The following is a 10,488-nucleotide window of genomic DNA, read 5'->3' on the forward strand; positions in this document are numbered from 1 at the left end:
GGGACATCCTGAGGCCATGAAAGGCGCTATATAAATGCAAGTCTTTCTTTTCACCTGGTCTGGCCTTCATGTAACTCCAGTCCCACACTATATGCTCGACTCTTAATGCCTTCTAAGGTGGCCTAGCTTGCCTAACCCCAGTTGTCAGTTGACTAGGGATGGTAATAAATGTGGCTTTGCTAGTGTCACCCACATCCAGAAAATCAGTGTCCCATATGGATAGAAAAAGTGGTGATGTCGCTTAATTCAAGATCAAGTCTACTTGACGATGAACAATGCTGAGCTCAAGTTTTGAAAGTATTGTCGCTCCACTGAAATAATGAATTATAGCATTTACTGTCAGTGAGATGGTTCATTCTCTCTGCTAAATGGCTTCTACTGGTTCCTTCACCTCTAAGGCAAAAACCTTCGGAGTGATTTAAGATGCAGTAGGATGCTGTGATAGTTGTACTTTGGGATTTTCTAGATCGATGAACTAAGATGGGCAAAATGTCCCTCCTGATCTGTATTTATCTTTGTTGCATTTCAGGATGTTTGGCATTTTCTCGACAGAAAGAATTTGGGAGGAAAGAGTTGCATTTAAATGTTGGGTTTTTAAAGCAAAAGTGTATTCATACATGTTTTTTTAAAAAGTCAATGAAATGAAAGTTAAAATGCCAATAATCTCAGCTTTGAAGTTGCCTCCCCAAACACTCTAGATGATAAGCAGTTCATTTCCAGTATCAGTAATTGGTAAATACCTCACACCCATTGTGTTGGAAGTCTCTGATCCCAGGGGCTCAGCAGAGGTGGTCTGGCAAGCCTTCCCTTTTGGCTGTGAACCGATGGTGATAAAAACAGAGAACGGGAAGGTCCAGTAAAGGCTGTAAAGTCAGTCAGATGTTTTAAAACAGAAAGCTGAAGTGGAAGTCAGGCCCAGCAAAGGCTGCAAGAAGGTTAGAATACAGGGGTGTAGTTAGAAGTTATGTTGTTTAAGTCAAGCAAGGTGACCCACTGATGCATGCAAGCTTGGCGTGTTCATTATTTTGTATTATTACGCAAAGACAAGTTGCACTGATGGAATTGTGAGTCTGACCATAGCTGTAGCTCTGTGTATCCATTTTCTGTGAAATAAAACAGCTTAATGACTCATATCTGGCCTCGTTCTACCAAGTATTTTTTTGGTCCGCCTTCAAAAGGATTGAAGAAGTGTACGAGCAAAAGACACGAATATCCAGTTCAGATCACACCCCTGGGTTATGCTATTGTACAGTCAGATATAGGGCAGTGTGGGCAAGGCAGGCAGACCACTTACAGGAGTGACCAGCACCACTATACCTGAGTGAACTATACCAACTCTACCAAGTTGGAAAGACTTGAAAGAAAGACTTGCATTTATATAGTGCCTTTCATGATCTCAGGCTGTCCCAAAGCGCTATACAGGTAATGAAGTACTTTTTTGAAGTATAGTCACAGTTGTAAGGTAGAAAGCATGGCAGCCAATTTGTGCACAGCAAGCTCCCACAAATAGCAATGTGATAATGACCATATATTCTGATTTTCAGACGTTGGTTGAGGGATAAATATTGGCCAGGACACCGTGGAGAACTCCCCTGCTCTTCTTTGAAATAGTGCCATGGGATCTTTTATATCCACCTGAGAAGGCAGTCGGTTTAAAGTCTCATCCAAAAGACGGCACCTCCAACAGTGCAGCACTCCCTCAATAAGTACTGGAGTGTCAGCCTAACTTTTGTGCTCAAGTCCCTGGAGTGGAACTTAAACTCATAACCCTCTGCCTCAGAAGCGAAAGTGCCACCACTGAGCCACGGCTGTGCCTAAACTTCTAACAATCTTGGAATGTATGACAGTACAGCAGTGCACAGGGAACACCAGGATAACCAATGAGGGGTTGCGGAAACGTACATGGCAGCAATTAAAGAAAATTATACTGGAACGTAGAGTGGGAATTGAACTTATTTCAAATGGGGGGGGTGGGGGGTGGAATTGAAAAACTTGCCAATACCCTGGATATATGTAAGTTGCAACAGTCTCCCTCCCACTCCTCACATTAACAGAATGCATAGAAAGCATTTGTTTCAACAGAACGGTGTCCTGTTTATGCCACAAATCTGACATAAAATACAATTTGGTAATAAAGGTATGGTTTTAATTGTAATTTATAAAGAATTACAATAGAGGACTATTGTAAAAAGAATGTTTTCATACTGTTTCTTTATATGAGAGAATTTTAGGCACAGGAAAAGGCCATTTGGTCCAAACAGTCTGTTCCTCTTTGGTTGATTTTAGCCCCATCTTCCTGCCCTTTTCATATATATTCCCCCCATTCTTGTTCTCCAGAAACAGAATTGTCTCCTGATGCCATTTATACTGCCATATAAACTAATTTGGCAGGGGGGATGGGCAGTGGGATGAAACATTGGAGAGGAGAAACAAGGCGCACAGAGGACCGGGAGGGACAAATAGCACTGGAGTAGAGTTCAGAAATAGGAGAGATCAGAAAGGGGCAAATGCGAGGCAGAGTAAGATGAGTTTGGAGTGCATGTCCACAATTGTATGTAGCATAAGGTTGGTGAGCAGCAGATTCAAGTCGCCAAATGGAACTATGATATAGTCGCAATAACAGAGACCTGGTTCAAAGAAGGGGAGGGTTGGGTACTTAATATTCCTGGCTACAAGGTGTTCAGGAAAGATTGTAAACAATTTTACAACACCAAGTTATAGTCCAACAAATTTATTTTAAATTCCACAAGCTTTCGGAGGCTTCCTCCTTCCTCAGGTGAACGGTGTGGAAGGAGGAAGCCTCCGAAAGCTTGTGGAATTTAAAATAAATTTGTTGGACTGTAACTTGGTGTTGTAAAATTGTTTACAATTGTCAACCCCAGTCCATCACCGGCATCTCCACTTCAGGAAAGATAGGGAAGGAATGAAAGGGGGGGAGGTGGCAATATTGATTAAAGAAACTATTATCACACTGGAAAGGGATGTTGTAGTTGAGGGGTCGAAGACAGAATCTATTTGGTTAGAATTAAGGAACAATAGAGGAGCTATTACGCCACTAGGTGTATACTATAGGCCACCAAATGGTGGGAAGGAGATAGAAGAGTAAATTTGCAGGCAAATTACAGAAAGATGCAAGAACTATAGAGTAGTGATAATGGGGGACTTCAATTATCCCAATATAGACTGGTACAGTAACAATGTAAAGGGCAAAGAGGGGGAGGAATTCCTGAAATGTGAACTTTTGGGAACAGTGTGTGTCCAGCCCAACGAAAGGAAACAATGCTGGATCTAGTTCTGGGGAATGAAATGGGGCAGGTGCAGCATGTTTCAGTGGGAGAGCATTTGGGGAACAGTGATCATAATATCATTAGGTTTACAATAGTTATGGAAAAGGACAAGGAACAATCAAATGTGAAAATACTTAACTAGAGGAGGGCTAATTTCAGTGATTTAAAAAGGGATCTTGCCCAGGTGGATTGGAATCAAAAATTAGCAGGCAGTAATTGAATAATAGGAGGCCTTCAAAGAGGAGTTGGTTTGGGTACAGAGTGGACACATTCCTACAAGGGGGGAAGAAAAGGCATCCAAAGTTAGAGCTCCCTGGGTGATTAAAGATATAGAAATTAAAATGAAACTGTAAAAGGAGGCTTATGATGAATGTAAGGTTCATAATACAGTAGAGAACCTGGCTGAATGCAGAAAGTACAGAGGAGATCTAAAAAGGGGAATAAGAGGGGCAAAGAGAGAGTATGAGAATAGATTAGTGGCTAACATAAAAGGGAACTCAAAAGTCTTTTATAAACATATAAATAGTAAAAGGGTAGTCAAAAGAAGGGTGGGGCTGATTAGGGACAAAAAAGGGGATCTTCTTGTGGAAGCAGAGAGTGTGGCTGAGGTACTAAACGAATACTTTGCACCCATCTTCACTAGAGGAGAGGATGCTGCCATTGTAGCAGTAAAGGAGGAGGTAGTAGTGATATTGGATAGGATAAAAATAGATAAAGAGGAAGTACTTAAAAGATTGGCAGTACTCAAAGTAGAAACGTCACCCAGTCCAGATGGGATGCATCCTAGGTTACTGAGGGAAGTAAGGGTGGAAAATGTGGAGGCTCTGGCCACAATTTTCCAATCCTCCTTAGATATAGCGATGGTGCTGGAGAACTGGAGGATTGCAAATATCACAGCCCTGATCAAAAACGGAGAGAGGGATAAACTCGGCAATTACAGGCCAATCCAGCCCAATGTCAGTGGTGAGGAAACTTTGAGAGACAATAATCTGGGACAAAATTAATTGGCACTTGGAAAAGTATGGGCTAATAAATGAAAGTCGGCACGGATTTGTTAAGGGAAGATCGTGTTTGACTACCTTGATTGAATTCTTTGATGAAGTAACAGAGAGGGCTGATGAGGGTAGTGCAGTTGATGTTGTGTATATGCTCTTTCAAAAGGCATTTGATAAAGTACCACATAATAGACTTGTTAGCAAAATTAACCTCATGGGATTAAAGGGGCAGTGGCAGAATGGACACAAAATTGGCTAAGGGACAGATGCAAAGAGTAAAGGTGAACGGTTGTTTTTCAGACTGGAAAGACGTATACACTGGTGTTCCCCAGGGGTCAGTATTAGGACCACTGCTCATTTTGATATATATTAATGACCTGGACTTGGGTATAGAGGGTATAATTTCAAAGTCTGCAGATGACACGAAACTTGGAAATGCAGTAAACAATGTGGAGGATAGTAACAGACTTCAGGGGGACATAGACTGGTGAAATTGGCGGACTCATGGCAGATGAAATTTAATGCAGAGAAGTGTGAAGTGATACATTGTGGTAGGAAGAATGAGGAGAGGCAATATAAACTAAATGGTACAATCTTAAAGGGGGTACAAGGAACAAGGAGACCTGGGGGTGCACATACACAAATCTTTGAAGGTGGCAGGACTAGTTGAGAAGACTGTTAAAAAAGCGTATGGGATCCTGGGCTCCATATTAAGTCATTAATATAGATTGTAAATAGTTGAGGCCCAAGCACTGATCCTTGCGGCACCCCACTAGTTACAGCCTGCCAAACTGAAAATGACCCGTTTATTCCTACTCTCTGTTTTCTGTCCATTAACCAATCCTCTATCCATGCTAATATATTACCCCCAACCCCAAGAGCCCTTATCTTGTGTAACAACCTTTAGTGTGGCACCTTATTGAGTTCCTTTTGAAAGTCCAAATATACTGCATCCACTGGTTCCTCTTTATCTACCCTGCTAGTTACAGCCTCAAAAAAACTCTAATAGATTTATCAAACACGATTTCCCTTTCATAAAACCATGTTGATTCTGCCTAATCATATTGTGATTTCCTAAGTGCCCGGTTACTATGTACTTAATAATAGATTCCAGCATTTTCCTGACAAGCTAACTGGCCTGTGGTTCCCTGTTCTCTCTCTCCCTCCTTTCTTGAATAGTGGTGTTACATTTGCTACCTTCCAATCCACTGGGACTGTTGTAGGATCTAGAGAATTTTGGAAGGTCACAACCAGTGCATCCACAATCTCTGCAGCCACCTTTTTTAGAACCCTAGGATGTAGGCCATCTGGTCCAGGGGATTTGTTGGCTTTTAGTCCCATTAATTTCTCCAATACTTTTTCTTTACTAGTATTAATTACTTGAAGTTCCTCCATCTTGTTGGACCCTTGGTTCCCCACTATTTCTGGTATGTTTTTTGTGTCCTCTACTGTGAAGACATTTCCTTATTCTCCATTATAATTTCTCCTGTCTCAGCTTCTAAGGGACCCACGTTTACTTTCGCTACTCTCTTCCTTTTTATTTACTTGTAGAAGCTCTTACAATCTGTTTTTATATTTCTTGCTAGTTTATTCTCATATTCTATTTTCTCTCTCAGTATCAATTTTTTGGTCATCCTTTGCAGGTTTCTAAAACTCTCCCAATCCTCAGGCTTACTACTCTTCTTGGCAACATTATAAGCCTCTTTCTTTAATCTAATACTATCCTTAACTTCTTTAGTTAGCCACGGATGGATCACTTTTCCTGTGGAGGTTTTATTCCTCAATGGAATGTATATTCATGAGAATTATGAAATATTTATTTAAATATTCATCATTGCTTATCTACCATCATATCTTTTAATCTAATTTCCCAATCAACCTTAGCCAACTCGCCCCTCATTCCTATGTAATTGGCTTTGTTTAAGTTTAAGACTCTAGTTTCGGACTTAACTATGTCAGTCTCGAACTCAACGTGAAATTCTATCATATTATGATCTCTCTTCCCCAGAGGATCCCTTAGTATGAGATTACTAATTAACCCTGTCTCATTACAGAAGACAAGATGTAAAATGGCCTGTTCCCTGGTTGGTTCCATGACATATTGTTCTAGGAAACTGTCCTGAATGCATTCCATGAACTCATCCTCCAAACTACTTTTGCCAATTTGATTTGCCCAGTCTATATGAAGATTAAAGTCTCCCACGATTATTGCATTACCTTTGTTACAAGCTCCTCTTATTTCTTGATTATTACTCTGTCCAACAGTATAACTACTGTAGGGGTCCAATAAACTATTCCCACCATTGTTTTCTGCCTCTTGTCATTTCTTATCTCCATCCATACTGATTCTACTTCCTGACCTTTCTCACCACTATCCTTATGCTATCCTTTACTATCAGGGCTATTATAACAGAAGAAAGAGAGAACTTGCCTTTCACATCCTCGGGGCGTCCCAAAGCATTTCACACCCAGTGAAGTATTTTTGAAGTGTATCCCTGTTGTTTTCTAGGCAAACGCAGCAGCCAATTTGCACACAGCAAGATCCCACAAATAGCAATGAGATATATTATCTGTTTCTGCTGGTGTTGGTTGAGGGATAGATAGTGACCAGATCACCTTGAAGTCTTCTCTTTTCAAGATGGAACAAGCCCAATTTTTGCACTATCCGGGACCTGTTGTGAAACTCTCACCTCTGTTCTGAGGGGTCGGATGTCATCTTGAAAATCCATCAAAGACTGAATTTCTAAATCAGAGACAAATGCCTCCACAGTTCTACATTGCCATAGCTTTTCTTGGGGTTAGTTTCAATTTTAACTGGCTGGTTCTCTCTAATGATTCTAATTACCAACTCTCACTCTCTTACTAATAAATGCAGACTCAAAAAGCCCAATCTGTCATTAGCAAGTTCTGCATGTTCAAATGTATTAATATTGCTCCATTTTTCACTCCCAATGAGCCTTAAAGTTAGAATTCTGAACTAAATGATTAATATATGAGAGTAGAGAAAGTGCAGACAATGTGAAGATTGAGGGGCCATATTATTAGTTTAAAAAATTGCAGTCTCTGAATAGATTATGCAAAATCAGGAATTGTGGAGTAACATTAATTTATTGGACATCATAGGTCCACATTTGCAATATTGAATTACATATACCTGACCGATAAGTTTACAATCATATGCGCACAGAATATGCTATATTACAGTTAGTTGTCTCTACCCCACTTTACTTGGACTTTGAACTATATGAACAGACATAACCTGCTATGGTAGTCACTCATACATACAGATAATGTCACTGAGCCCCTAGAATCCAGCTGTTCTATAATGCAGACCTAATTTCATATACTGATACAACACATTACTTTCACAATGCTCTAATTCATAAAACTTTTTTTTCATTTATTCATTAATGACTCCTGACAATTTAGAATTTAAATTTCTCCTGAACCAAATCAGGTTAGCACAACAGTCTATCGTCAACTAACAATCTAACAGGAAGGTTTTGTTGTTAAATATGCTGATATTTTAACACTACGGCGCATCTAATTACTAATTAACTCTGCATTAAAGTCTAATAGTTTGTCCCCGTAACCAAGCCCTTGGCGCATAGGGACCTTGATATTGCCACCGTGTTTCCAGTACCACCATTGGGAGTCTATGCACTTATATCCCAGCACGGTGAGTTGGTACACAGCACTAAGGCCCTCTGTTGATTTCATGCCAGAGTGTACTCAAAGGTCCCCTTCTCCAGCCCATCCATCCCATCCGTCCAAGTGGAGGATGGCATACTGCTGTAAGGGTCTAGGAGGATTCGAAAACACCGCACAATTAGAAGGCCCAAGAAAATGAATAAGATGGCCACAAAGGCAAACGCGGTTTTTTGCTCCAAGGTGAGTGGAAAGGTGTTCATGGAGTTGCCTGTCCCGATACCTAGGGAGCTGTTGTAGTGGTTGTTGTTCATTGTCACAGAATCTTGTCCTTATAGTCTTCTAAAAATTAGCATAATCACAGTTAGACCTAAAGAGAAAATTTTTGAAAACATTAAAATCAGCACCAAACAGAAAAGCAAAAAATAACCTACAGTTGCTGGAAAACTGAAACAAAAACAGATAATGCTGGAAACATTCAGCAGGTCATGCAGCATCTGTGGGGTTAACATTTCAGATCAATAACCTTCGACCTGAAACATTAACTCTACCTCCTTCTCTCCACAGAGTCTGCTTGACCTGCTGAGTGTTTCCAGCATTTTCTATTAACATTAAATTCAGCATTGTGAGTAAGATACTCCCAGTTCAATTCATGCAAGGGATGGACTCAGTGCTACAGCACACAAGGGTCTTATAGGATTATAGTCAATTTAGATTTTTTAAAGTCTAGTAATGCTGACGTCAGGTAAAAATAAAAGGTAGGGAGGGGTCAAAAGGGTCACCCGTGTATGGTTTGAGGTTAAAACAGCAGGGTGTTAAACTCTACAGCCCAGTAAAGGGACAGGTGAGCCCCAGCTCTATCATGAGGTGAAGGGGAGTGAGGTGCACTGAGACAAGGCACCGTGACCCCAGCTTCCTGCACCTGTCAAATGCCAGTTTGAAACTTCTGAACAGCATCAAAGGCAGGGGTGTGAGAATGGGCAGGGGCAGGGGTGAGGGAAGGGATAAGGTTGGGGAAGGGGCGGGGCAGGGGCAGGGTAAGTGACGAGGGAAGGGGCGGGGTAGGTGAAGAGGCAGTAAAGGGGAAAGAGGCGGGGAAGGGGGCAGGGATATTGGCATGGGGTGGGGGCAAGGGAAGATGCGGGAAAGGGGGCAGAGGTAGGGGCAGGGAAGGGGGCAAGGGTGGGCAAGGGGCAGGGGCAGTGGAAGGGGTAGCTGTAGGGGCAGAGCCAGGGGTGAGGGGAAAGGGCAAGGACAGGGGAAGCAACGGGGGTAGGGGCAGGGGAGAGATGGAAGGGATGGGGGCAAGGGGGGAGTAACACATAACGAGACGGCTCAGATTGGGTTCTCCCGCACAGTGAGGACCGTACAGATTCCACATTCAGATTCAATTATCCCAATCCACAGGCTAAACAGCAACAAAACGACGTGAAAGTTGCCTTGAGGTAATGGAATCGCTGTGCCCGGTGCCCTGGGCGGACCCTGTGTGTTAGAGACTGGAATAAAACAGACACCAGTCCCAGTTGCGGGCTGACCTGTTGCGCATCTTGTGAAATGAATCCATCGGTTTGGTGCCGCGGACTCCAGGCAATCTGTGGTCCTCCCGAACCCAGCCCCCAGCCCCCAGCCCTCTCCACCCGGACCCCAGTTACCCCCCCGCCGGCCGACCCACCTTTCACAGCACCGTCCACCTTCCACACCACCGACTCAGGCCAAACTTTGGCCGTTCGCAGCCCCCCGAGCCCGAGTGGCCGAACCGTCTCCGGATACTACACAAGCCCCCAAGGCGAGGGGGGGAGGCAGCGTGGCCGCCGCCGGGCTCTCATCTCCGGCTCTGAACGCCAAGACAGTCAGGGCGATAGATGCAACAACATTGGCACCTGATGCACCCAGCCCGGAGTCTGGCACTGGCATGTGCCGGGCATCTCCCGGCTCCCGAGCCGCTCCTGTTTGCTGTGTGCCGGCTACTGTCTGGTCTGTTTTTGAACGTCCTTATTTATTCAACCAGACGCCCTCTGACACCGTTACATGGATCAGGCTGGAAACTTCGTGCGAACGGCAGGAGCAGCTGAAGACTGGCAGAGATTAAACACAAGTCTTTGCAGACCCTTGCCCTGCCACTCAACTGAACCTGGTGCTGTTCTTATCTTTAAAAAAATGTGTATGTCACTTTTTCCTCTCTCATCCTCTGTGACTAGGGCGTGGCACTGGTAACAGGTTGTGCCAACATTGCCTGCTGATGGGGGGCATGAGAGCCACGTAAATTCGGGGGGTGGGGGGACTGTCAATATGGATTCCCCCCTCCCTCCCCCCCCCCCCTTTCAGGAGCTAAACATCATGTCTTTAATCTTTCTCTCTCAGGAGCTGAGCCTCCACTCCGTGCTGCACCTGTTAACTTGGCCACCATCAGTGGCTTTGCCATCTGCCCAAAGCTCGGGTGTGAATACGCCAGTGGAGGCTGGTATTTGAAATCAGCAGCGTGCCAGCCTGCCCATGGAGACCTTCCTCTTTCTCACCGCCCAGTGTGGAAGGGGTTCTCTTAAAGAAAACTCCCCCAC

The 10,488-nt window shown here is 43.4% G+C and overlaps 1 protein-coding gene across 2 annotated transcripts; it reads right to left on the reverse strand.

The window, feature by feature from the left end:
* Positions 1–7,412: 7,412 nt before the first annotated feature.
* ctxn2 (cortexin 2) lies at positions 7,413–10,026 on the reverse strand. 2 transcript variants are annotated; one of them, XM_067973258.1, is made up of 2 exons: positions 9,603–10,026; positions 7,413–8,272 (listed from the first exon to the last, which is right to left on the reverse strand). In XM_067973258.1, exon 2 carries the CDS (start codon positions 8,242–8,244, stop codon positions 7,999–8,001), a length of 246 nt encoding a protein of 81 aa, XP_067829359.1. In that variant the 5' UTR covers positions 8,245–8,272; positions 9,603–10,026; the 3' UTR covers positions 7,413–7,998. The 2 variants fall into 2 exon arrangements, with proteins under 2 accessions (XP_067829359.1, XP_067829358.1); XM_067973257.1 differs by having other exon boundaries at positions 7,413–8,300; positions 9,603–10,021.
* Positions 10,027–10,488: the final 462 nt, after the last annotated feature.

The sequence above is a fragment of the Heptranchias perlo genome, chromosome 38 (assembly GCF_035084215.1).
Source record: "Heptranchias perlo isolate sHepPer1 chromosome 38, sHepPer1.hap1, whole genome shotgun sequence".
NCBI lineage: Eukaryota > Metazoa > Chordata > Chondrichthyes > Hexanchiformes > Hexanchidae > Heptranchias > Heptranchias perlo.

Excerpts from the sequence above, each read along its gene's own strand:
- ctxn2 (XM_067973258.1), bottom strand. The coding sequence starts at position 8,244 with ATGAACAACAACCACTACAACAGCTCCCTAGGTATCGGGACAGGCAAC.